We start from the raw sequence: 27,244 nt of genomic DNA on the forward strand, positions 1-27,244 counted from the left end.
ACTTCTTAAATGTATTTTTATTGAACATCTTGATGTTTGAGAGCCATAATCATGACTTTCACTATTAGACTGGAGCTATCATTCAGAAGGAAAGATTCAAGGCACATTTGGGTGTGGAATGCTATTTCCCTTCTGATAAACTCCTGGAATGGTGAACTTTCTAAGTTATATGTACATGTGACATAGTTTTGTTTTGCTTTAGTATTTCCTTCTTTGCTATCAGCAATCACTTCTTGCCTAAGGAGAGTCTAACTATAGCAATTCCTTCCCCATTCCTTTCATTTGCTACATTTAATCTGCTACTAGTCTGGCAATTCCTCTGCTTTTATTCCCACATATTGCAAATTTGATTCAGAAGCCTGGAAAAACTTTTCTTTTTTTCATTTAAAAAAAAATTTTTTTTAGAGATGAGGTCTCACTCTGTCGCCCAGGCTGGAGTGCAGTGGTGTGATCATAGCTCACTGCAACCTCCAACTCCTGGACTCAGGTAATCCTCCCACCTCAGCCTTTCAAGTAGCTAGGACTACAGGTGGCCACCATGCCCAGCTAATTTTTTAAATTATTATTTTGTAGAGACAGGGTTTTGCTATATTGCCCAGGCTGGTCTCAAACTCCCGGGCTCAAGAGATTCTCCCACCTTGCTGTTTCAAAGTCCTGGGATTACAGGAATGGGTCACTGTGCCTGCCCTGGAAAAAGTTTTCTATGAGCAAAGCTGTTGTTTGTCTTTGTAGTCAAAATGACCTAGACTGGTGCTGTCTGCCATGGCACCGATTCGCCACATGTGGCTACTAGACACTTGGAATGTGGTGGCTAGTGCCACTGAGGAATTGAATTTTTAATTTTCGAACTCCTGACCTCGAGCAATCCGCCCGCCTCGGCCTCCCAGAGTGCTAGGATTACAGGCGTGAGCCACCGCGCCCGGCTGCAGCACTTGTTTACTGAACGCCTGCTATGTGCTGGGCTCTATTCTATGCATTGAAGACACAGCAGTAAACAAAACAGACAAAATTCTCTGCTCCCAAGGAAGGTGGGGTGGGGACAGATGACAAGCAAGATACACAAGTAGCCAGTGTAGGACATTAGAGAGGAAGAGCTATGGAGAAATACGAAGCAGGAACGGGGTAAGTGGGGGGTGTGTGTGTGTAGGTGTAGGGGTGGTTTACATTTTCAAAAAGACGGTCAGCAAGGCCTCATGGAGAAGGTGACATTTAGAGAAAGCCTTGAAGAAAGTGAACTAAGTAGGGGTAACGTGGATATCTGAGGGAAGCCTGTACTAGAAAGAGGGAATGGTGAGTGCAAAGGCCCTGGGGCACGAGTGTGCGTGGCAGCTTTGCATAATAGCAAGGCCCGTGTGGCTGGGGCAGAGGGAGTCAAGGCTGGTAGCAGGTGATGATGAAGGTGTAGAGTTAGTGGCATGGGGGAAAGGGGGAAGGTCCTGTGGAACCTTATAAGCCATTCTAAGAACTTTGACTGTAAAAGTCAACGTCTGGGAAATCTGAGAAGCCATGGGAGGTTCTAAGCAGAGCAGGGACATGGGCCAAATGAGGCTTTACCAGATTCATGTGGCCGGGCGGTGAGGGCCAAGGCAGGCAGACCAGCTAGCTGGCTAGTACATTCTAGGGGAGATTACGCACGAGGTGCCAGCAGTGGCACGGTGGCATTGGGGTCCTGAGAAGTGGAAGCTTAGGCAGCTTACCCAGTCTGGGTAAAATCACTGCGATCCATAACTAGTGCTACAATTTACAAAGAAATTCTCATTGACCTTAGACCAATTTCCATGTCATAACAGAAGTGCTAAGTACTCGCTCAGCTTTGTGCCTGACGCCCAGGCCCATGGAATTAGCTCAGGCGGGAAGTGGGACCCCAGGTAAAGGCTGGATATCATCAGAGAGCAGCGCAGAGCAGTGGCTTGCACAGAGCAATGACAAATAGGAGAGGCTGCTGGGAAAGGAAGTGGATCCAGTGCCCAGAGTTGTATCTGCTTTGTCCATAAAAGGAGATTCGAGGCTTCACAGAAGCCTGCTCGAGCTGGAGCATGTACAGTCCGCCTGTTCTCACACTGTGTGGATTTATGTTGTCTCATCCATTGTAAGCATGAGTTCATCACACAGTAAAATTTTTGTTTGTTTAAATTGCTGAAATTCAAAAATCTACACTGGTGTATTTATTTATTTTACATCCTATATTTTATTCTATGCCTTTCAGAAAGCAACGTCAAGGACCGAGTGCTGTGGACAAGTCGATGTGATCTAGTCTCGGACTTTGACTTCAATCCATTTTCTTGTCATGAAGAATATTTCTTATAGTTGATTAAGATACTTGGGCGTGACTTAACATACTCTTTAGATGCGAACACCTATGCTTTGGATCGGCGGGGTGGGCGGCGACCGCTGGCGCTCCCACGCTGCCCCCCATGCCGGAGGCAGATGCTGCTTCTCCATCTTGCAGCCCCTCCCGCTGCCCAGGCCTTGCCTCTCTCCTGGCCCTGTCCACGGCGGCTCCAGAGAGTCACCACCAATCAATGGGAACAGTGTGCCCAGTGAACGGCCTCACTTTCCTAGGGCTCTAGCCAGTGCAATCTTAATTTTCACCTTTATTGATGCTGGTTTGCGAAAATATGCCCACTAGTTAAGAACTCCTATTATGTAGATTTTGAAATTAAGTATAAATGTATCATAGCGATAATTATAGTTTAGATTCCTGTATGAACATTTAAATACCTGGTTGACAGGTTTAATAATAATGAGTAATTTTATTAAAGGTTTCCTCTCTACATTGACCAAAGACTTTTTTTTTTGAGACAGAGTCTCACTTTGTTGCCCAGGCTAGAGTGAGTGCTGTGGCATCAGCCTAGCTCACAGCAACCTCAAACTCCTGGGCTCAAGCGATCCTCCTGCCTCAGCCTCCCGAGTAGCTGGGACTACAGGCATGTGCCACCATGCCCAGCTAATATTTTGTATATGTATTTTTAATTGGTCAATTAATTTATTTCTATTTTTAGTAGAGACGGAGTCTCACTCAGGCTGGTTTCAAACTTCTGACCTTGAGCCATCCACCTGCCTTGGCCTCCCAGAGTGCTAGGATTACAGGCGTGATCCTAGCCTGTAATCCTAGCTGACCAAAGACTTTTAATTCTAGACTTATATATGGTTCTCCTAACATTTTAAAAGTAAAATGCTTACTATTTTTTTTCAGCTTCTGGGCTTTATACTTGATTTAATGGCGTCAATAGTCCACAATGTTTTAGAGCTCCATAGCCATCTTAAAGCTGATATTAATATTCCTGGCCTTTGGCAATGAATAATGAGTTATGCTGCAGATAACCAAATTAGGAAAGAATCTCCAGGGGAAGCCCTAGAAGAATGGCCTGTGGCAGGGTTCTAGGAGCAGCTGAGGCGCAGCGGCTGTCCAGACAGGGCAGCGTGGCGGCCATGGTGGCCTGCCTCCACAGGCTTCCACTTACTGAGCAAACAGGTCAGTGACCGATGCCACCAAATGCCCCTTGTGGGGAGGTGTCCCAGGTCACACACACAGGAGATCAGGGGCCCGAAGCGGAACCACAGGAGTGCTCGGCCCTGTTCCCGACATGGTTTTGTTGGTGGTGACTTAAAGACAGACCAACAGAAAGCCCTTCTGGGGCCTGAGAGAGCTTTTTGTTGTGGTGACCAAGCCCGCTGGCCCGCGCCTCGGTCGTGGTGGTTCGCCAGCTCTGCTGGGAGTCCCGTGTTCACGCATCAAGGGAAGGAGCTACTTCCCTCCTGGAGCAACGGCACTTGCAGTTACGAGCTGAGCGGAGTCTCCCCGCCATGGCTCGTGCTCGCCCACTGATACCGGCGTGCTCCGAAAAGGGGGAGTCCTCTGGCAAAAATGTCACTTTGCCTGCAGTCTTCAAGACTCCCATCGACCAGATGTTTGAACTTCGTTCACACCAACTTGCATAAAAACAACAGACAGCACTATGCTGTCAGTGAATTAGCAGGTCATCAGAGTCTTGAAGTACTGGCAGGGCTGTGGCTAGAATTCCCAGAGTTCGAGGTGGTGGGACTCGCCGTTCTGGCCAGGGTGCTTTTGGAAACATGTGTCGTGGGGCCGCATGTTTGCACCAACCAAGACTTGGCGTTGCTGGCACCGTAGAGTGAACACCACCCAAAAGCGGTGTGCCACCTGCTCTGCCCGGGCTGCTCCAGCCTGACCAGCGCTGGTCATGTCTAAAGGTCATCGTATTGAGGAAGTTCCTGAACTTCCTTTGGTGGTCGAAGATAAAGTTGAAGGCTACAAGAAGACCAAAGAGGCTGTTATGCTTCTTAAGAAACTTAAGGCCTGGAATGACATCAAAAAGGTCTATGCCTCTCAGCGAATGAGGGCTGGCAAGGGCAAAATGAGAAGCCGTCGTCGTGTCCAGCGCAGGGGACCCTGCATCATTTACAACGAGGACAATGGTATCATCTAGGCTTTCAGGAACATCCCTGGAATCACTCTGCTTAACGTAAGCAAGCTGAACATTTTGAAACTTGCTCCTGGTGGACATGTGGGACGTTTCTGCATCTGGACTGAAAGTGCCTTCCGGAAGTTGGATGAATTATATGGCACTTGGCGTAAAGCTGCTTCCCTCAAGAGCAACTACAACCTTCCCACGCACAAGATGATCAACACGGACCTTAGCAGAATCTTGAAAAGCCCAGAGATCCAGAGAGCTCTTCGAGCACCACGCAAGAAGATTCATTGCAGAGTCCTGAAGAAGAATCCACTGAAAAACCTGAGAACCACATTGAAGCTAAACCCATATGCAAAGACCACGCGCCGGAATGCCGTTCTTCACCAGGCCAGGAATCACAAACTTCGGGGATGAGGCAGCTGCAGCAGTACGGGCCAAATCTGATGAGAAGGGGGATGGAGGCAAAAAGCCTGTAGTAGTGAAGAAAGGAAAAACGCTTGTTGGTGTTAAGAAGCAGAAAAAGCCTTTGGTGGGAAAAAAGGCTGCCTCTACCGAGAAACCAGCAGCTGAAAAGAAGCCAGCAGAAAGGAAACCTACCACAGAAGAAAAGAAGCCTACTGCATAAACTCTTAAATTTGTTTATTCCATAAAGGTAAAATCATTTTGGACAGCTTATTTTGAACAAAGACCTGATCAAAGAGACAGTGAAAAAAAAAAAAAAAAAAAGAGCTGAGTGAATGGTTAGCTCTTACCTGGGACAAAGTGGATCTCCCCTCCCTGTGTCACAGTCTTCATCCTGACATCCCATATCACCATCAGCTCCAAAGTCCCCTTTATTATTTCTTTCTGAGCTGCCAGAAACTGAAGTGCCAATAGGCTAATGTCAGGCTGTCCTCCGATTTCTAAGATAATGCTGTACAGCAAGAGACAGTTTCAAAAATCCTTATTATATGTGATAGAGACAGTTCTGTTTCCAGGAAACTAAAAGGACTGTAAAATCCCTTATTATCATTCCTGGGGGCTGCCTGTCCCTGGGAATCACAGAAGTGATACAGAAATTGCTGCTTCTCACAAGGCCATGGCCCTTTCCTAACCCAGGCTAGGGTCGAGGCAAATGGTCATTTGCACTAAGGTGTAAGTCTCGGAGCTGGAACTTGCTAGATTTCAACACCATGAGAGACATGGGGCATAGTTCTGCCTCGGCCCCCCACCCATCTGTGTCCTACCTCTGTGATCCGGTTAGGCACCCCACCTGGCTGCCTGCCTGTACCAAGCCCGCAGTCTGGAATAGGGTGTGGGTAGAGGGAGAGCAGAGACGCTGCGTGTGGAATAAGAAAAGGGAATGCAGCGGCAGGGTGGGAAGGGCTCAGGCCAGGATGCTGGAAGGCAAAGTCCAGAAAATCGTCTCTGTTGCCCTGGCCTAACCCCTTTTCCCAGGAGCAGGGGCTGGCAGGCTAGGTTGTTGGTGATATGTTGGGTTATGTATGAAAAGCAGTTTAGGGTGTCAACAAAATGAATGATGATGGACCTGTCTCAACATCCTAGCACTTGGAGGCAAGTGCGTTTAGCAGGCTACTGCAGAGAGGGAAAGAGAACTATATAATAGAGTTGAAGGTAAAAACATGAAATAATTAGGGTATGATCTGACAATATGGTTTAACTGGTTTATCTGGTCCTATAATTTAAAGAAGAACAATTTCCATAACCCAATAAACATTCTACTCATTAGGGTATTTATTCCTCACCTCTTTTTAAAAACGATTAGAGGCTAAGTATACAAATCACTCTGCTGTGACAAAGAATGAGCTAAGCCCTACAAGAAGCTACACAGTGGCCAGGAAGAAAGTGTGTTATGAAGGGCTAGGGCTCTTGAAGATCCCTGCACCTACTGGCCCTGCAGCTCCCAACAGACACTGACCTATTATTCGTTTTCTCACTACTTGAATGGATTTAATAATCTTAGCCCTACAGAGTTTGGGGAAGGATTAGAGACAATATCCCCAACAGACTAATCTCTCCATAAATAATAGCTCCACTATCGTGAGAATTTTAAGTCAAGCTCTGGATGAAACTTTTTCGTCCACCTAAAATACTTCCCCCAGATGTGAGCATCCAAAGTGCTCAGGGAATCCCTTAATATAGCCCTAATCCGGCGGGCGCGGTGGCTCACGCCTGTAATCCTAGCACTCTGGGAGGCCGAGGCGGGCGGATTGCTCAAGGTCAGGAGTTCGAAACCAACCTGAGCAAGAGCGAGACCCGTCTCTACTATAAATAGAAATAAATTAATTGGCCAACTAATATATATAGAAAATATTAGCCAGGCATGGTCACATGCCTGTAGTCCCAGCTACTTGGGAGGCTGAGGCAGGAGGATGGCTTGCGCCCAGGAGTGTGAGGTTGCTGTGAGCTAGGCTGACGCCACAGCACTCACTCTAGCCTGGGCAACAAAGTGAGACTCTGTCTCAAAAAAAAAAAAAAAAAAAAAAGAAAAAGAAAAAGAAAAAAAAAAAAAAGATAGCCCTAATCAAAAAGCCTCCAAACGCCTGGTGGGGGCGTCAAGGAAGGCACCACTCCTGGGCGTGGGAGGCACCTTGGCCCTGAGCCGCTTCCTCAGCCACAGTGACAGCAGTTGCCACCTGTGGTTGAGGCCGTGTGTGTGTGTGTGTGTGTGTGTGTGTGTCGCGGTGCTAGCACCTTTACAGACGCTGTCCGGCTTTGTCCTCGCCACGGTCCGGTAAGGTGCGCCTTGGTCCCATTTCAGGCAAGAGAACGGAGGTCCAGCCAGCAGCTAGCCTAACCGCAGCTGTGGCGGAACTGGGATTTGGGTTCAGGTCCAACCCTACAGCTCAAACTCTCGCCACCTCCCTAAAGTCAACTTCTAGCTACATTAAGCAAAACATCCGGGAAGATGGTACCTTGGTGTCTGCCAGCTGCCTGCTGGGCACCCGCCCCGTCTCGCCCTCCGTCCCGCTGACCTGCCCTGGAGATGGTGTCTGTCCCTTCCTTGGCTCACAGCCCTCGCCTCCCGGGTGAGGTCGCCCGTTTGCCCGGCGGGCCGGGGCTCTGGGAGCTCTGCCTGCTTCTGGCCCGGCGGCCCCAATCCTAGGGAGCTGGCTTTCTCTCTCGACTCGGCGGCACAGAGGTGTGTGTCCGTGTGCGCGCCGGTGTGCGCGCGCTCGCGCGGAGGGAAAGGCTCTGCGTCACTCGCGCAACTGGTCAGAAGTGGGCTTACCGGCGCGCCGCCCGCGAGGCGCGTCGGCCTTCCCCGTGTGCCCAGTCCTCATCTACTCCTGCCCGCTGTGCCTGCGTCCACTCCCTGCCACCATGCGGCCCTAGGACAGGAAGAAGGGGTGAGGCGGGGGGAGCCAGGTGGCCTGGTCGCCTCCCCGCGCGCCGCGCGGTTCTCACCGCGACCCTTTCGGAGGGAGCAAGCAGGCGCAGAGGCGGCGAGGCTCCCGCGGGCGGCGCCGCCGGCTATAAGCGGGCCGCGGAAGACCGGCGTGCGGGCGCCCAGCCCGCGCGAGCCCTGCGCGCCGGCGCCTGGCAGTGCCCGGGCCGGGATGGGGCGGCGGCGCGCGGGCCCTCCAGGTTCGCTCCGGCGGGCGGCGCGGCGGAGCACGGAGCGCCGGCTGGGGGGGGCGGGGAGGCCCGGGGAGGCGGGGGGGGGGCGGGGAGGCCCGGGGAGGCGGGGGGGGGCGGGGAGGCCCGGGGAGGCGGGGGGGGGGCGGGGAGGCCCGGGGAGGCGGGGGGGGGGCGGGGAGGCGGGGGCCGCGGCTGACTCGCACCGCCGCAGCTGAGGCTCGCTGTGACCCGCCGGTGTGGGCCGCGCGGCCGGGGCAGCGCCCCACGCGCGCCGGGGAGGAGGGTGGCCCCGAGCAGGAGATCCCGACTCCCGCCTGCCCGCGCCTCCCCCGCGCTCGCCGGCGGGGCAGGGGAAACGCGCGCCGCGCGCAGACACGGCCCCCGCCCCCCGCGCCGCCGCGGGCCGCGCTCGGAGCCTGTTGCCGCCGGCGCGTCCGCAGCCGGGCGGAGAAGACGCGGGCGCGCAGCCCAGGGGCGCGGAGGGGCAGCCCGCCGCGCGCGACGGACGCCCCTGTGCGGGCCGTGCCCAGCGTGTCCCGGAGCACCTGCGCGCCCGCCCGGCCCCGGCTCTGAGCGCCGCGCACAGGTAGGGACTCCGGGGCTTCCCCGCGCCGCCCGCTCCTCCCGGGCATCCCGGCCGCCCGCGGGGGACGCGCCCGGAGCCTCCCCGCGCGCTCGCTGCGCCGGGCCGCCGGCGCGAAGTTCGTCCCCGCGCGGGGCCCCACTTGCACGAAAGCGGAACCGTGACCGTCACCGCCGCCCGAAAGCCGCCGGCCTCGGCCCGCTCCGCCCGCGCGCCCTCGCATCTCCCGCCCGCCCGCCAGGCGTGTCCGCGCCGGCCCGGCCGCGAGGCGAGGCGGCCGCGTGGGCAGGGTGGCCCGCGTGAGCCCATGCCGCCCGCAGAGTTCAGGCTGCTCTGCAGGAGTGGCTTGGCAGCTGCACCCGCGCGCGGCATTTCCTTCTGTGGGCACGTCCTGTACCAGTCATTTTGAAACTCCGCTCGATTGTTTCTAGCAGCTTCCTGATCGCCCTGTGGTCATGAGACCCCTCAAACTTCGCCGCACACTGATGTTTTTTTAAAAAAAAAAGAGGTGTAATTTTGTTTTAATCCGCCTGGATGTGGCTTTTCCTGTTCTTATTTTATTTAAAATAGCATATTCCCTGGAAGATACTCAAAAAAGAAAAGAAATTGAAACTGATGATTGTTCCTTTCACCAGTTTAATGTTCAGAGTGCCCCATATTAGTGGATAGATCTTCACTTCATAGATCTCGTATTCTTCCTTTTAGATGATAGGATGATTTTATTTATTAATATAATCAGACTTTGAAAGAGCATTTTATTTTTATTTACTTATTCTTTTTTTGAGACAGAGTCTCACTTTGTTGCCCAGGCTAGAGTGCTTTGAAAGAGCATTTTATTTTATTTTTTATTTTTGAGACAGAGTCTCACTCTGTTCCCCGGGCTAGAGTGCCGTGGCGTCAGCCTCGCTCACAGCAACCTCAAACTCCTGGGCTCAAGCGATCCTCCTGCCTCAGCCTCCTGAGTAGCTGGGACTACAGGCATGCACCACCATGCCCCGCTAATTTTTCTGTATATTTTAGGCTGTCCAATGAATTCCTTTCTATTTTTTAAGTAGAGACAGGGTCTTGCTCTTGCTCAGGCTGGTTTCGAACTTCTGAGCTCAAAAGATCCACCGACCTCCACCTCCCAGAGTGCTAGGATTACAGGAGCGAGCCACCACACCCCGCCTGAAAGAGCATTTTTAAAATGACCTGGTTTAAATAGGTCACACTCAGGAGACTCAGCTACCTGTACAAGTTCAAACGTCTAAACTTACCTGGGTTGAATGCAGAAGCCCTGATTTAAAAAAAAAAAAAAAAAAAAAGCCCTTGTTTAGGAGAGCAGAAATTCCTTTTCTTCCCAGATGGAGATGGGATTGCAAGAGTTGGAGAATGGCCACCTCTGGGTTTTGTTGTGTTTTGGGAGCCCTGGGCAGGTGGGAGGGACGGAGGTGGGAGAATGGAAGGAGTGCTGTTCCCAGAGGCAGCAACCCACCTTGCAGGATGACTTCCCACCTCCAGGTTGCTGACTTTCCATGTTCTGTCACTCCCTTGGGTTAGGGATCTCTGAAACAGGAGGACTTTCACCTTTCTGTAGAGCCGAGACGGTTTCTCTGGGCTGGAAAGGTGCGCCTCAAAACCAGCTCCTCCAGGGGAACTGTCTGAGAGTGAAGACGGTGCATTGAGAAGTCTGTGTAAATGGTTTGACTGCTTTTGTAAACAGGTGTTTTCCAACTGTTTGAATTTGGATGCTATCACAATCTTACAGTCGTTTCTTTTTTTTTCCTACCAAGTTATAGAAAAATAAAACCATAACAAGGGCTTTCTCTCCAGATTTATCTATTAAGTAACCATTGTCATACCATGAGCTGTGAGCTCAAAGGTACGATATATAATGTTTAGGGGACATTTTCTGATGCTAATATAAGTGGAGTAGTGATACTCACTGGTACTGTTAAGTGAGTACGAGAAGATGTAAAAGGGACTAAGTGTGGTTTGAAGTAGGAAATAAAATCATGAGGTGATAATTAAAATAAATACCATCATGTGAATTTGTGCAGCCATTTGCAAGTGAGTAGAACAGGAAAACAATTCATTGGTGCAGTTATACATTATTAGCATCAAAGGACAGTTTTTCAAATGGGACTTCCTGCCATAGTCTGCCATCATCTACCCAACCGGGAGCTCTGGGGTTTCCCCTTTTCACTGTGATGCCATTTCTGCCTGGGCGGCAGTCATGTTCGTGTTGGCCTTTTGTCCCATAGACGTAGTTTGTCGTAGTGCCAGAGAGTATAATGAGGAAATGGGTAGCTCTGCAGAAATGGGGCTTGCCTCTTCTCCTCATTATCCAGGTGGTGATCTCCCTGTCCACCACTTCCCTAGAAGGCAGCCCTGACCAGGAAAGCTGTAGGCATAAGCACATGTCCCCCTGTGTGTTGGTGGGTGGCTCCTTTGTGACCCCGATCTTCTAGGCTGTTTCCCAGCCACAGCAGGGTGTGCCACACTTGGCAGCGCGGCTCCTGCCTGTTCTGCACTCACCAACGGCTCCAAACATTCTGGTGCCTGGAGAAGGGCTGCCTGTCGCTTAGACCCCCAGCTTCTTGGCAGAGTAAGTGGCAGGGAGGAGGCAAGGGGCTTGAGAGGAGTCTGTCTTTGAACATGCTTTTAATTTGGTCTCATAAAATGACAGCTTCCCTGTGGCTCACGCCTGTAATCCTAGCTCTTGGGAGGCCGAGGTGGGCGGATTGCTCAAGGTCAGGAGTTCAAAACCAGCCTGAGCAAGAGCGAGACCCCGTCTCTACTATAAATAGAAAGAAATTAATTGGCCAACTGATATATATATATAAAATTAGCCGGGCATGGTGGCGCATGCCTGTAGTCCCAGCTACCCGGGAGGCTGAGGCAGAAGGATCATTCGAGCCCAGGAGTTTGAGGTTGCTGTGAGCTAGGCTGACGCCACGGCACTCACTCTAGCCTGGGCAACAAAGAGAGACTCTGTCTCAAAAAAAAAAAAAAAAAAAAAAAAAAAAAAAATGACAGCTTCCCCGAGCCCCTGCTGCCCCCTCGACAGCATTTCTCTGTGGGTCTTCAGCCCCACCCTTTTCAGAGTCCACAGGGAACCTCACGTGTCTCAGCCCGTCCGGGGACTTCACGCATGCGTGTGGTGCCTGGGCACAGTGGCTTTGCCCTTTCGAAGGCTGCTGTGCTGCCCTTCTCAAGTTTAGTGGCACATTCGTCTCAGTGTGTGAGCTGTTTCTCAGCCATGTTCTCTTGGTCATCAAACTTGAAGAAGTAGAATCTGTTCCTTAAAATGGCTGAGTGCACTCAGCAGCAAGGGTGTTGGGGTTTGTGTCTCTGTAGTGACGACAGAGGATTTAGGTTTTCAGCCAGGACTGTGACCTCACAGTTTCCTTTGCCGACTTTTCATTTCTTCCTTTCCAACCCCACATTCCAATAAAAATATTTTTAAGCCAGATTCTTCACAAAAGACATGAAGTTTTCAATTTTAAAGGTTTTTGGCATTTCCAAACCAAAATTTCCATTTGACGGGGTCGTGGGCAATGTGTCCCTTTTCAGGTTTCAAATGTTTAGAAAAAGATTTGTTATATTTGCGCCATCTGAAAGAATCTTAACACTGAGCTTTTTGTGAAGCTGTACGGAATATAGGACATATGTTTTAGCACCAGCAAAGAGGCATTTATAACTTTGAGTGTGCCTGTTTCCTTTGAGACAAGCAACAGCTATTTTCCTCTTTAAAAAATAATGCACTTATTTGACAACACATTATATATAATCAGTGAATCTAAACTTCCAAAGTAGATAAGCACTTAGGGATTTGTTATCAGAATTAATGAATTTATACATGTAAAGTGCTTATAACAGTGCCTGGTACATAGTGATCACTTAATAATGCTTATTGCTGTTATTATATTCATTTGCTCTTTGTAGACTTCTAGAGCATGACTCTGACATTATTTGGATTACTGAAGCCAATCAAAACCTAGATAGAGCAACCCAGCTAATCCATTAGAAAGATATTTGAAGGTTATTCCCTTCAAAAGATCTTGTTATAGTGGAAAGAACAGAAGTTTGTGGATAAGACAGATCTGGATTCAAATTCTGCCTTCACTGTTTATTAGTGGGCAACCCTTCTGTAAATGGAGGTGATAAAACATACTTCTCAGAGTTGTGAGAGTACAGAAGATCATGCGTGTAAAATGGTCATGAAAAAGTAATTGGCCAGCAATTGACCTGCCAACTGCTTGAGGATAGCAAAGTGGTTAAGAGCAAGCACAAACTCTGAAGCTAAAGGGCATGAGTTCAAATCCTGATTCTGCCATTTCCAACTAATATGACCTTGGGCAGGTGTCCTCACTTCTCTGTACTGCAGCTACTTTCTTCTTTCTCACCTTTTAATTGGAAATGATAATAGTCTATAATAGTCCTTATTCAATGATAATAATAGTCTTTATTGCCCAAGGTTGTTGTGAGTGTTAAGTCAGTTAATAGGCACCTTAGTGCTATTATATGTTAACGATCATTATTATTATTACCTTTAGGAGAATAACAAAGTAACCATGCAGGCAGGAGGGTTATACATAATCTCTGAAGGCTAGGTAGGATATCCACCCCCACCCCTGCCCCACCCCTTCATCCTGTGCAATAGAGAGAATGTAAGTGACAGTGGCATTCTAAAGGACCAGGCTTGAATCAACTCTGATTTATATAAGAAGCAAATCATTCAACATCATTACTTTATGTATCTAATTGGAGGAGCACCCTTGAAGATGGGAAGGTTAGAAACACTGGCTTCAGGAGCTCTGTGTCATGGCAAAATAGCCTACCGCTCCCAGAATGGCTGTTACCTGTGGGTGATTCGCAGGTAAGCAGCACCCTGCTTCCATTAGGGCGGGGTTCTGTGGAGAAAGTGGACGAAGAGTGTAGCCAGTGATCCTACTGCATGAGATTAGCATACTTCAGATTGCAGTATAATCCTGTTCAGTACCTGCCCACTCTATCTGGGATGAAGAACAGAAAAATTAAACCATTGATCCACAAAGGGAAGTGAGTGGCTACTTGGGGACTTCCTGCCCATCCCAGGGTCCCCAGCAGTAATTAATATTGTCTGGTTAACCTGGCCTGGAGGCTACCAGCACCCTTCTCTCCCCTCCCACCCGCCAGCTGCGCAGTGAGCCTGGGCCTGCAGGACAGGGCCTGCGGTCAGTTGCTGGGAAGTCCCGTCCTCCTCTCAGTGGTTGGAGGGGTGCGGGGGGGGGAGTGGGGGGCTGGGAAGAGAAGGGGTTCCCAGGAGGCAGCTTCCTAACACCTACCCCCGCTTCTCTCACTTCCTGATCAGAAAATCCCGTCCTTTCTTCTTGTGCCTCCCCCACATTTTTGTTCTTGAAGGGAAGATGGGAGCAGCTTTCTGTCCCTACACAATGTTGGGGACATTCGGTGTTATACATTATGAAAATTAGATTCACCAGATTTTAGAGATGGAAGCAAACTTGGAGATGATCTTGTTCCATTCTCTTGTAAGAATAAACTTGAGCTTTGGAGAAGTTAAGTAACTCACTTTTTCAACTTCACAGTTGACAATGTTTTTGTGAGGAAATTGAGGTTCTTTGCAGCGCTTGGATGGGAGTCAGAGACTTGGGTTGTCCTAATTCTGTCACTAAATTTGGACAAGCCATTTAACTTTTTCAGAATCTAGTTGCCTCTAGTTGCCTTCAAATATGGAGGAATTTCTAAGTGGCTTAAAAGGATCTTGTTAGCTTTAAAATTTTATGATTCTAAGTGCACACTTCCAGGTCTGTGTAGCATAGCAGGGCTCATTAACAAGGTTGTTGAAACTGTTCTAATGAAAGGGTGTCTTTGTGTTTTGGGTAGCTACTATGTTTAGGGACCGTGCTAGGTAGAAGTTCTATATATTACAAGGGTCCCTATAAAGATATAGGGCTTGTACACGGATGACTCCACTAACAAGAATATGACTAGAAGCTCTTTGGAGTAAGAGTTCTTGAAATAGGAGGTTCTGCCTTGGGTTTAAGAATGGTCAGAGATTGAGTGCAAATAATGTAGATTGAGATGGCTTAAAAAATAATCTAATGGTTTGTTAGTATTATTTGAATAGTTCATCTCTTTTATGGAATTTTTCATTGAAAAGTAATGCAAGGCCGGGCGCGGTGGCTCACGCCTGTAATCCTAGCTCTCTGGGAGGCCGAGGCGGGCGGATTGCTCGAGGTCAGGAGTTCGAAACCAGCCTGAGCAAGAGTGAGACCCCGTCTCTACTATAAATAGAAAGAAATTAATTGGCCAAATAATATATATAGAAAAAATTAGCCGGGCATGGTGGCGCATGCCTGTAGTCCCAGCCACTTGGGAGGCTGAGGCAGAAGGATCGCTTGAGCCCAGGAGTTTGAGGTTGCTGTGAGCTAGGCTGATGCCATGGCACTCATTCTAGCCTGGGCAACAAAGCGAGACTCTGTCTCAAAAAAAAAAAAAAAAAGAAAAGTAATGCAGATACTCACCTAGTCTAAGTTACCATGAATCTTATGTTGGCAGAATCTGAATTGCTTATAAATAATCATGGCTACTTTTTCCAGAGAAACTAAGAATGTGCCACAGCTGGTTGAAAAGCAAACATTTTAGGCCATCAAATAGTTTTGTCAATGAAATAGCAGAACTAATTTGATGACATTATTTATCAAGTGATTTAAATGACTGAATCGTGTAATTTTTTTTGCACTAGGTATATCTATGCCATTACTAAGAAACTGAAAGTTATTCTGCTGTGCTTGTTGCTACCATATTAATAATTAATAATGGCCACATCAAAAATAATTGATAGATCTTGGATTTATCCTTTGTAATAATTCTAGTACTTCTTTAAACATGTCTTGGGATTAGCAGCTGTCAACGGTTAGAACATGAAACAGATTCGGTTACAAGAGTGGAGGCTGAGCCAGACACTCAATGCCACTTTCACCTGTAGCTGAGAGAGAGAATAAATAGAGATCATTATTTATGAGATGATATGAATTTCAGATTTGTTTTCATTGTTAGGAGAAGCTGTACTTCAAAGAAAAAGAGTCCCTACTACACTTTCAAGAAAATTTTTTTTTTTTTTTTTTTTTTGAGACAGAGTCTCACTTGTTGCCCAGGCTATAGCAAGTGCCATGGCGTCAGCCTAGCTCACAGCAACCTCAAACTCCTGGGCTCAAGCAATCCTTCTGCCTCAGCCTCCCGAGTAGCTGGGACTACAGGCATGTGCCACCATGCCCGGCTAATTTTTTTTATATACATATATATTAGTTGGCCAATTAATTTCTTTCTATTTATAGTAGAGATGGGGTCTCGCTCTTGCTCAGGCTGGTTTCGAACTCCTGACCTCGAGCAATCCGCCCACCTCGGCCTCCCAGAGTTCAAGAAAAATTTTTGAGTGCTAAATAAAGTATTGGTTTATTTTTCAACTTTTGAACATTTAAAATAAAAAATGAGCTCTGAACTATGATATATACATATATATCGTATAGAAAAACAGAGTAAAAAGAATAGACTTCAGTTCTATTTTAGAAAATGTCTAAAAATTTGAATACTGATTTTAGAAACCCCAAACTTTATGAGTTTAAGAAGCTTACAGTATTGCTAAGGGACACTTATTCAAACTTTAAAAAAATGTTGACTCTTTTATTTATTTTAATTTCAGAATATTGTGGAGTATAGACATTTGGTCACATATAATGCCTTTGCCTCGCCCAAGCCAGAGCTGCAAGCGTGCCCTTGCCCATGCTCCATGATGATTGGGTGTGAAGTGTGGAAGGTCGTGCTGATGGGTGCCCTAAGAAGTGGCAGTTGCTGGAGCTATAATAAATATGAATTGAAATTAGAGGACAAGGGTGGGGATTGTTGGGAGATGGTTCTCCATGGGTCTCTCATGTTTCTACATGTCTTGCGAGCAGGAGCACTGACTATCTTTGTTCTGGATTACCCATTCCATCATTCAATCACATTTCCACAGCAAACAGCCATGGGAGATAGAAATAGGGTCTATCTCTGGAACAAAGAGCAGACACTCTTACTTCCCATGCTTCACAATGATAAAATATTTAGGCTCCCTAAGCTCAGGTTCCTCTCCTGTAATCCACTATGCTACCAGTGTCACCTGGCCTGTGGGAATTAGAGGTCAGAGAACAGACACAAATGCTAACTGCTTACTGCTATTGCTCTGGGTAATAAATTGTCCTTACTCTCTGAGCCATGTCTTCTACCAGCAAGGCTAACATGGGGCAGGCTAACTAGTTGGATTGCAAGTAGGGTAAAATCTCAGACCTTTTTATAGTTTGTGACAGGTATTATGTTCTAAGGAAATGCACAGATGCACAAAAAATCACATTTTATATGAGGAACCATAAGTAGTTTCTCTATCTGCAGAGCAAAAAGGTGCACAAAAGAGGGCATTTTAGGAGAGAATATAAAGTTGGGGATATAGATAGCACCAGGTTCCAAAGAGACCTTATATGCCAGATTTTATGGGGGGAGATTTTTAGCAGAGCAGTGACATGATGATTTATTTTTTTGAGACAGGGTCTCACTCTATTGCCCAGGCTAGAGGGCTGTGGCGTCAGCCTAGCTCACAGCAACCTCAAACTCCTGGGCTCAAGCAATCCTCCTGCCTCAGCCTCTTAAGTAGCTGGAACTATAGGCATGCACCATCATACCTGGCTAACTTTTCTATTTTTTGTAGAGACAGAGTCTTGCTCTTGGTCAGGTTGGTCTCAAACTCCTGGCCTCAAGCAGTCCTACTGCCTTGGCCTCCCAAGGTACTAGGAGTACAAGTGTGAGCCATAGTTCCCTGTTAAGACGTGATAAATTTTGTGTGTTGGTTAAATTACTCTAGGAAATATGTGAAGAGTGGATTGAAGGTTGGGGCACCTTTTGTGTAGGTGAGAAAAGATAAGCTGTATGGAGATGGTGGAGTCAGTCAGAGGTGGTGATAGGATGAAGAAGGAATCTGAATGACTCCTTGCCCAGCAAAGTGACTAGTGATGCTCTTCACTGAGATCCAGCTTATAGGAGGGAAGAGAAGGGAAGTTCTGGGAAGGAGGGCGGTGAGACTGAATTGGTTTTCAAATAACTGACTTCAGGCTAAGGTGCCTATAGGCTATCCAGATATTAATATTTAATGGCTTGCACTGATCTGGAACTCAGGAAGGAGGCTTCCATGGGAGCATCGGGGTGTATGTACTAGATGCATTCTTGTGCAGTAGGCAGGAGGATGGGCTTGAGAGTCAGGTGCAGACTCTCCTACCTCACCTTGTGACAAGCAAGTCAAGCTATCTGTGCCTTAGTTTTCTACTTCATAATAGTAGTCTCTAACTGACGAGGTGGTTGTTAAGAATAAATGGGACAGCACAAGCACCTGGTACTCGGTAAAAACAAACTGCTGTCACCGGCAGCAGCATTGTTAGAATGCAGTTGTTGACATCAAATGATTAGGTGATATTGTCTAGAAGGGCAAGTGGAATGAGGGGAGAGGATGGAGTGAAGCAAGGGAAGAAAAGCCTTCAAAGAACACAAAAAGAAGCACCAGAAGACTAAGATGAGAACCAGAAGAGTGTTAAGAAGGAAGGTGTCATCAATGTTGAGAGATTCATCAGGGAGGACGAGGCAGTAGGAACTAAACAGCCCCCTTTAAATTTCACAGCCTTGAAAACCTGGGTAACCTTAATGGGAGCAGTTTCAGTGGATCCGTAGTGCAAACCAGGACTTATAAACAAGGAGGGGATGGGCCATAGGAAGTGGAGACAGCAAGTGGAGAAGTTTGTGTAGGGAAGGGAGAGAAGGAAGAGTTGTGGACAGGTGAAGTTTGAAGTCAAGGGATGATCTCTCTCTCTTTCTTATTTTTTTAGGATGGGAGAGACTTCAATCACTCTTTTAAGACATGTGTTGAATGCCAGGTGCAGTGGCACGTGTCTGTAGTCCCAGCTACTAGGGAGGCTGAGATGGGAGGATTGCTTGAGCCCAGGAGTTCAAGTCCAGCCTGGGCAACATAGTGAGATGCTGTCTCTTAAAAAAAAAAAAGAAAAGAAAAGAAAGAAAGAAAGGAAGAAAAGCAAAAAATATTTATTGAGCCCCTACTTTGAGTCAGGTACTACACCAGGCACTGGGGATATAGCTGATATTTTTTCTCCCAAGATGTCTTTTTCTTTTTTTTAATTTTTTGTTTGTTTGTTTGTTTGTTTGTTTTTTTGAGACAGAGTCTCACTTTGTTGCACAGGCTAGAGTGAGTGCTGTGGCGTCAGCCTAGCTCACAGCAACCTCAAACTCTTGGGATCAAGCAATCCTGCTGCCTCAGTCTCCTGAGTAGCTGGGACTACAGGCATGCGCCATCATGCCCAGCTAATTTTTTCTATATATATTGGTTGGCCAATTAATTTCTATTTATAGTAGAGATGGGGTCTCGCTCTTGCTCAGGCTGGTTTCGAACTCCTGACCTCGAGCAATCTGCTCGCCTTGGCCTCCCAGAGTGCTAGGATTACAGGTGTGAGCCACCATGCCCGGCCTCCCAAGATTTCTTTCTTCGGGGAGTCACCTATGTGGAATTTAATCTTTTAAAAATTCCTTAAAATGGATGTTAATTGATACAATGAGCGTTAAAGCTCTCAGAGTAGCACTGTGTTCTGCTTCCTATCGTGCCGGCCTTTGCTGGCTCTCTCAGGTTCGTGTTTAACACACGTTTCCTGGGGATCTTTGAAACCTGCGGTGAGTGTGACTTGCATGCCATGGCCAGGCTTTATGTGCAATACAATTTCGAGAAAGATCTTTCTAGGCAGAGCAGCGTATTTTAACTAGTATCCATGTCTTCTTACGTTTGGGTTTCTGACTTTTAAGTTCTTCTGAAATAACAACTCTCTGAACATAAGTAGCTATTGCTATGACTTTGTTAGATTCTAACGCCTGTGGTTTCTCCCCCAGGGTCCTGCATCAGAAGTGTGTAAAGCAGATTGCTGGGTCCAAAACAGAGAAGAGTGGCAATGTTTTGCTGAGTTTCCAGACCTTTCTCAAGATGGAACCGATAATGTTCACCGCACGGAAGCATCCGTTTCCCAGCGAGGTCTCGGCGGATTTCAGCCTCCAGCTGGTGGGCTCCTTGCCCGTTCATGCCCTCACCACCATGCCCATGCTGCCGTGGGTGGTGGCAGAGGTGCGAAGGCGCAGTTACCAGCTTGCTGTCACCAAGCAAGTCCAGCTGTATGTTTCCCCGTCTGGACTGAGATGCGAACCTGAGCCGGGCAGGAGTCAACAGTGGGATCCACTGACTGGTGCCCGCGTCTTCGAGTGCAGGCCGCAGCATGTCCACAAACTGATCCACAACAGCCACGACCCGAGTTACTTCGCGTGTCTGATTAGAGAAGATGCTGTCCGTCGGCAGAATATCTGCTATGTGTTCAAAGCCGATGATCAAACAAAGGTAAGTTGAAGTGGGGATCGGAAAGATTAAGGTGTGGCTGGATAGTTTTTATTACATGGGGGCCAGGAAATATATTTTAAGTGTACTGGAATGAATAAGGAGATAATGCTGCAGCTATATAGATATCATTTAGCTGAGTTTTTGGCTGATGGTGTGATAGTTGATAGCTTTGAAGGATATTTGATAACAGACATTAGAAATTATGTATTATATATATTGGTTCAGGAACTCAACAGAGAAATTAGTTTAAAACAGTTTTAAATATGCTTCTTCTTTTGAATATGCTTCTTCTTTTAAATAAGAAGCATTATGACTTATGTTGAGATGAATGTTCTGAAGCAGTGCTTCTCAAACTGAAATGTGCCTGTGGAGCATCTGGAGATCTTGCTAAAATGCAAACCCTGGTACAGCAGGTCTGGGCCAGGCCTGCCTCTCCATCGTGCTGCCGGTGACGCTGATGCTCCGCCGCGCAGATGGCACCTGGAGTCGCAAAGTTCTAGATGGGGATCTCCACGTTTGTTAATCCAGTTAAGAAAAATATAGTTATTCATAAACTGTTTAAAAATACCATCAGCCAGTTTCCCAAGGCATGATGTTCACTTAGGCAAAGGTCATTGATGAGAACAGCAGATATGAAGCTAAGTTTTGATACCATCAGTAGTTCTTTTGTGTTTTTTTCTTTTGCCAACTTCACGTCAGATCTGATTAGCTTGTTACTGTTCTGTCTCATGAGGGGGTTGAGAAATGCATATGAGACATGGTAAAGCTCTGCCTTTTTCCTGTTCATTGTGCTTGCATTGTTGTTAGTATAGTTGTAGTTCTGTGCAAGACTTATCTAAGGCTGCTTGTCCCTTTTATAAGTATTAGCTTAGATAAAATTGCAAATATAATTCATATAGCCATTTTCTCAGGTGGGTTCAGGGCCCCACAGCTAGTCCCTGGGGCTGGAATCTCTCTGTGGTTTGGGTGCCAAGCACACCTCTGTGACTCGAGCTGTCTCCCACATGTGCAAAGTGAGGATGCCAGTGTCAACCCGCATTGTCAATGTCAGTAAAGCCTAAGGCTTTCATATTTTCAAATGTAAAATATGAACAGAAATGGTAATGTTGGCTACCTGTAATCCTAGCACTTTGGGAGGCCAAGGCAAGAGGATCGCTTAAGGTCAGGAATTCAAGAACAGCCTGAGCATCATAGCAAGACCTGCATCTCTACAAAAAAAACTAGAAAAGTTAGCCAGGCATGGTGACATGCATCTGTAGTCTCAGCTACTTGGGAGGCTGAGACAAGAGGATCCCTTGAGCGCAGGAATTTGAGTCCATGGTGAGCTATGATGATGCCGCTGCACTCTAGCCTGGGCAACAGAGCGAGACTGTGTCTCAAAAAAATGCTTATGTTTTCTCGCTGCAACCCATTAGGTTATTTTGCATACTCTCCAGGGTGTAAGAACCTCGTTTAGAAATTAATGTTCTTGGTACTAAGTAGATTGTTGGAGGTGCACTTTTGTTTGTTCATTCGTTGGTTCTTTTATTCGTTGATTCAGTGGTTGCTGCTGCAGGTGCAGGTGAGAGCATGTCAGCAGTAGGGGGAAGGCAGAAGCCTCAGTGGGGAATAGGACCGCAAGATCCATGCACAGGGCATGGCAGGAGGACAGAGGATGGGCCCCACACAGTCCCAGAGTGCAGAGAAGGCTTTTTGAAATAAAGGCAATCTGGGGATCAAAACCACCATTTCGCCCACAGAGTCAAACATCTTCATGTTATAAATCATTTAGTGTTTATTGTCCATGCATCTCAAATAGGCACAACAGCATCAAGCTTGGAGGTTTAGAGGGACTAACTTCCTGGATTCCAGTCCTGTCTCTGCCACCTACAAACTGGGTGGCCTCGGGCAGTCCAGTTTGTTTGCTCATCTGTAAAATGGGGATAATTACAGTATTTATCTGATGAAGTTGCTGGAAAGACTAAATGAGGCAGCACAGGGCCTGAAACTTAGTAAGCATTTATAGCCATAAAAAATTTTCATTCAAGAAAGTTTTACTGGAAGCAGATTACATGCTAATTTCATTTTAAGTCTTAAGTAAAAAGAAAAAGAATACCTAGATGAGTATCTTCAGCTCCCAAAGATGAGATTCTGGCATCCTTGGGGAACATTTTAAAAACTAGACACTTAGAAAACTGCATAAATAAACTTAATGGTTCCAATTATTTGGGAAAATTTCAGAATGAAAATGAGAGGACTGAACAGACTGAACCCCAGGCCAGCTCTATAAAGTATTGGGCCTAAGTCTCCTTTTGGGGAGTTTTTGCATGGTATAGTTGTTCAGCACTTTATACATTTGACTTTTTCCCCAAATCTTTTATAGCCACCAAGAGCAGGCTTCTGGTTAGTCATTCAGATAACTGACGGGAGAAAGCGATTTATAACTAAATTCTGTCACTGAGACTTCCAGTCTTGCCCAAAGTAGAGAACTGGCCTTAGTCTATATTCTAAAAAGCTATGGTTGATATATGTATTAGTTCTTAAGTATTTTTGGCTTGCATAAAATTTTTATAAACACAAATTGTCATTACTTAGAGTATAAATTGCTATAATCCTGTTCACTTTATGAAAGAGTAACTTGTGACACAGGTTTCTCAGTCAGTAATTTTGTTGTTGCTGGAAACAGCATGGTAAACCACATTGCCCATGGCTCTAACTGGCGTGAAGTCTTCTGTGTTGTTGGAACACCACCGGCACCGTATCTCACAGCAGAGGATTATCTGCTGTAGGAGCATGTTAACCTCTGTCATCGCTTCTCTCCACTACTTACAGCATTCACACAGTGAAATAATTCTCCAGATTAAGGCCTCTTCTAAACAGATGAGGTCAGCATCAACTGTGTTTTCCAGAGGAGACATATGCATTTACTGCCAGGGTCATAGATACAGAGCGACTGTTTGAGAAGAAACCCTTTGATCAGCATCTAAATTTGCTGAAGATTGTCTGGGAAGAATTGGCATGTCAAGGAATAATTTTATGAGCACACCCTGAGATTGTGTTTCCCATTATATGTTCCATAGACTATGAGAAGACTTCAAAAAGTTTGTGGAAAAATAGAATTTAAAAATATAAACTTTATTTCTCAACATAACCTCTAACAAGATACTTTTGTAAACAATGATGCAAGCCATCTAGTCCATCCCTAAAGAACTGAAGGTCCTGGGAATTTAACCATGTTGATGCAGTCTTTTTTGTATTATTAACTGAAGAAATATGGGTGCCCTTTAAAGACTTAGTAAGATTAGGAAACAAAAAGAAGTCAGAAGCAGCCAAATCAGGACTGTAAGGTGGGCGCTAATGATTTCCTGTGGAATTCTTGCAACACTGCATTTATTTGATGAGAGAAATGAGCAGGAGCATTGTTCTGCTAATGCTTTGTCTAACTTTCTTGAAACATTCTCATAATAAGCAGATGTTATTGTTCTTTGGCCCCCAGAAAATAAACAAGCAAAATGCCCTGAGCATCCCAAAAACTTGTTGCCATGACCTTTGCTGTTGACCAGTCCACTTTTGCTGTGACTGGACCACTACTGCCTCTCGGTAGCCATTGCTTTGGTTGTGCTTTGTCTTCAGGATCGTACTGGTAAAGCCGTGCTCCATCTCCTGTTGCAATTCTTCTAAGAAATGCTTCAGGATCTTGGTCCCACTTCTTTAAAATTTCCATTGAAAGCTCTGCTCTGATCTGCAGCTGTTCTGGGTGCAACAGTGTTGGCAATCATTGAGTGGAAAGTTTGCTCAACTTTAATTTTTTTTTTAGTCAGAATTGTGTAAGCTGAACCAAAGGATATGTTTATGGTGTTGGTTATTGTTTGTACTGCCATTCATTGGTCCTCTTCAACGAGGGCACAAACAAGATTAATTATTTCCTCATAATTGATATAGGTGATCTGCTGCTTTGGGCTTCATCATCTTGTCCCTTAATATCCTCTTGTCCCTTCTTAGAATGCAACATCCATTGGTAAACTGCTGATTTATCTGGGGCATTGTCCCCATAAACTTCGCATAAAGCCTCAATGATTTCATCATTCTCCCACCCAAGCTTCACCATAAATGCGATGTTTGTTCTTGCTTCAGTTTTAGCAGAATCCATGTTGCTCTGATGGTGGCTCTTTTCAAGCTGATGTCTTATCCTTCTTAGAGCCTCAAACTAGATCCTGTTCAGACATGTTATAACAAGTTAGTATGAGTTCATTTTGGTGCAAAATATTCATGCACACTTTTTTCATAATATGCATTTTCCATGAACTTTTTGGAGATTCCTTGTATACTCAAGCTGTTCCACATAGAAAAGCTTTCATGATCAAATGCATTAGGACAGCATCTCATATTTTCTGGTCTGAGGACACCCTTTCACTCTCCAAAATTATTAAGGATTGCAAAGCCCATCAGTATATGTGGGTTATATCTATCAATATAGATAGAAATTAAAACTGAGATATTATAAGGATATTAACTTATTAAAAAACAAAAGTAATAAACCTCTTACATGCTAACATAAATAATATTTTTGTGAATAATAACTATATTTTCCAAAAAATATTTAGCCATAAGACTGGCATAGTTCTAGTTATTTTTTTTCAAATCTGTTTCATGTCTGGATTAATAGAAAATGACTAGATTCTTATAGCTGCTTCTCCATTCATTCTGTTGTGATATGTCTTTTTGGTTGAGTATATGAAAAAAAATTGGGGCTCACACAGCTGTGTAGTAGGAAAACAGAAATATGTCAATAGCCTTTTTAGAAATTGTGGTATTTAGAAATTGTGGTATTAGTATTAAGGAAATATTTTTCTTTAATACTACAACAACTCAGTAAGTGGTAATTTCTTAAATCTTAGCTGCAGGCCGGGCGCTGTGGCTCACGCCTGTAATCCTAGCTCTTGGGAGGCCGAGGCGGGCGGATTGCTCAAGGTCAGGAGTTCGAAACCAGCCTGAGCAAGAGCGAGACCCCGTCTCTACTATAAATAGAAAGAAATTAATTGGCCAACTGATATATATATAAAAAATTAGCCGGGCATGGTGGCGCATGCCTGTAGTCCCAGCTACCCGGGAGGCTGAGGCAGAAGGATCACTCGAGCCCAGGAGTTTGAGGTTGCTGTGAGCTAGGCTGACGCCACGGCATTCACTCTAGCCTGGGCAACAAAGCGAGACTCTGTCTCAAAAAAAAAAAAAAAAAAAAAAATCTTAGCTGCAAATGAAATCTGAAGCCACATCAAGCAGGCATGATTCTGTACCATTATGCTTTGATTATTTGGAAAATATCAGTTCATGGAGTTATGCAGACCACACTCGGAGAACCACTGTATTAGGAAAACACTGTATCTTGTATTCTCCTCTTGTATATTAGGGCATTAAAAGTTATGAAAATTCCTGCAGCAAGACAAACTGTTTAACTTTGTTTAGATCAATTTTCTCCAAATCTATGAGACCACAGATCACATTTTCCCGTAACACCCATAAACATGCCCGCACACATGTGTGAACACAGCGACATGAAGTCCTGGGTTGAAGCATAGTTTCAAGTTTGGGTCCATGGTAAGAAATGAACACATCCACTCTGAAAACTGACAGTTTCACAGACAGCCCTGACTCTTTTTTTCTCCCCTCACATCACAAAGAAATCAAGAGCCTGCCCAGACTCAGACCAAGAAAATTGTCAAGTCTAAGAAAATCACCTTGGAAGTCTTCCTCTCTCCAGTTTCTCAGCATTGCCTCCTCTACTAAAACCAGTACTCAGCCGATCTGCCCCTTATCATACCGAGTGTTACTTTACATCATTCCTAAGACTATTTCCATTTCAACCCTTTTCTTTCTGGAGTGGAAAGCTCTGCTTCCTTTCAAGAAACTTTCCAGCCCTGGTAAGTAGGTAGCAGAGATGCTGGGTTGGGGCTTCTGACGTTAGATTAATATGTTGCTATTCTCTTTTTTTTTTATTAATTAATTAATTTTTTCCCAAATTCTGTGGGTACAAATATTGTTAGGGTTACATATCTTGCCCCTGCCCCCCTCCCCACCCTGCTCTGCCAGAGCTTAAAGCGTGTCCAGTCTTCAAGTGGTGCGCCCTGCACCCACCATGAAAGTGGGTACCCTTCCCCTTCTCCCCTCTTCCACCTGTTCACCTCCCATTAACAAAATTTTTTTTTTAGACATTTTGGTTACAATGTGTTTCTTTGCCTCTCCCTAAAAAGGGATAGAGGTAATCCTTTCCCCCCTACAATGCTCATCACATCCTTAAGATGTGGGTCTCCCCCCCCATCCCTGTTGAACACTGATTAAGCTTAAGCCTGTAATCCAAAGCCAGACGACACAAGACCTGGAAAATGGGCTACACATCTACTCGCCTCAAGTATGTTGCTATTTTTCTATCAGTCAAAGGAAAGAATGAATGCTGAGTGGAGAATGGCAGGGATTTTTGAGACAGTAGCAGGTAGAGAAGTGTAGGTTGGTGTGGGGGGAGGGGAGTGGGCACAGTGTGTGCAGGGCCCGGGCAAGTCAGAGGTGGTGTGCATGGGAGTATTGTTGGCATAAGTGCCAAATATTTTTGAACTGGTGTTCATCATACTTGATCTGTTTTGTGGCTCTTCAAACACTGCTCCTGACTCTAGTAAGATTCTGATCTTCTGGATTTGGTGTTCTGTCTGAACAGTGTGGGTGTTTGACAACTGTGGCAAGACAGACGTCATTGATGTGGGAATGTTTGCAGCTTCCCCAAGAGAATCTTGTCCTTGCTAGCCTGACTCCTGTCTCCCAAAGAAGAAGTATTATTTCTTGCTGAGGGAGGTGGGGGGAAAGAGGCAGACAGACAGACAGACAGACAGACAGACAGACAGACAGACAGACAGATGGTGGGGGAGAGGAGAGAGAGAGGCTAAGTTTCAGAAGAGTAAGGAAAAGGGTATGAAGCCTGGTGGGGGCAAGAGAGTGAAGCTGGGAAAGCTGTGTGGAAAATGGGCACATACGAGACAACTTTATTAAGTGTAACTTTCTTAAATGAAGAGCTATTTGGATCCTCTTTAATCCTGTTTAATTAGGTTTTCTTTTCTATAATTTTTGGCAACTAAACTGCATTTCTTGAAGGTGAAACATATCTGAGACTGAACCATGTGGGCTTCCTTACCACTAATTTTAAGGCTACTTGATTATTTGTAGGCT

The 27,244-nt window shown here is 46.1% G+C and overlaps 1 protein-coding gene and 1 pseudogene across 8 annotated transcripts in view; both read left to right on the forward strand.

The window, feature by feature from the left end:
- Positions 1-3,807: 3,807 nt before the first annotated feature.
- Positions 3,808-5,063, forward strand: LOC105874862 (large ribosomal subunit protein uL4 pseudogene; annotated as a pseudogene).
- A 2,015-nt stretch (positions 5,064-7,078) lies between these two features.
- TBC1D1 (TBC1 domain family member 1) overlaps positions 7,079-27,244 on the forward strand; it is a 204,533-nt gene continuing 184,367 nt past the window's right edge. For 4 of the 8 annotated variants that reach the window (XM_076001160.1, XM_076001162.1, XM_020286322.2 and 1 more), the window contains exons 1-2: positions 16,289-16,386; positions 19,558-20,053. In XM_076001160.1, coding sequence (XP_075857275.1) covers positions 16,376-16,386; positions 19,558-20,053 — 507 coding nt within the window. In that variant the 5' untranslated portion in view covers positions 16,289-16,375. Of the gene's footprint in view, positions 7,171-7,634; positions 7,787-8,233; positions 8,605-16,288; positions 16,387-19,557; positions 20,054-27,244 lie in introns of those variants that run through there. The other 4 variants (XM_076001163.1, XM_020286321.2, XM_076001161.1 and 1 more) reach the window with 4 other exon arrangements.

This window comes from Microcebus murinus, chromosome 3 (genome assembly GCF_040939455.1).
Source record: "Microcebus murinus isolate Inina chromosome 3, M.murinus_Inina_mat1.0, whole genome shotgun sequence".
Lineage (NCBI taxonomy): Eukaryota > Metazoa > Chordata > Mammalia > Primates > Cheirogaleidae > Microcebus > Microcebus murinus.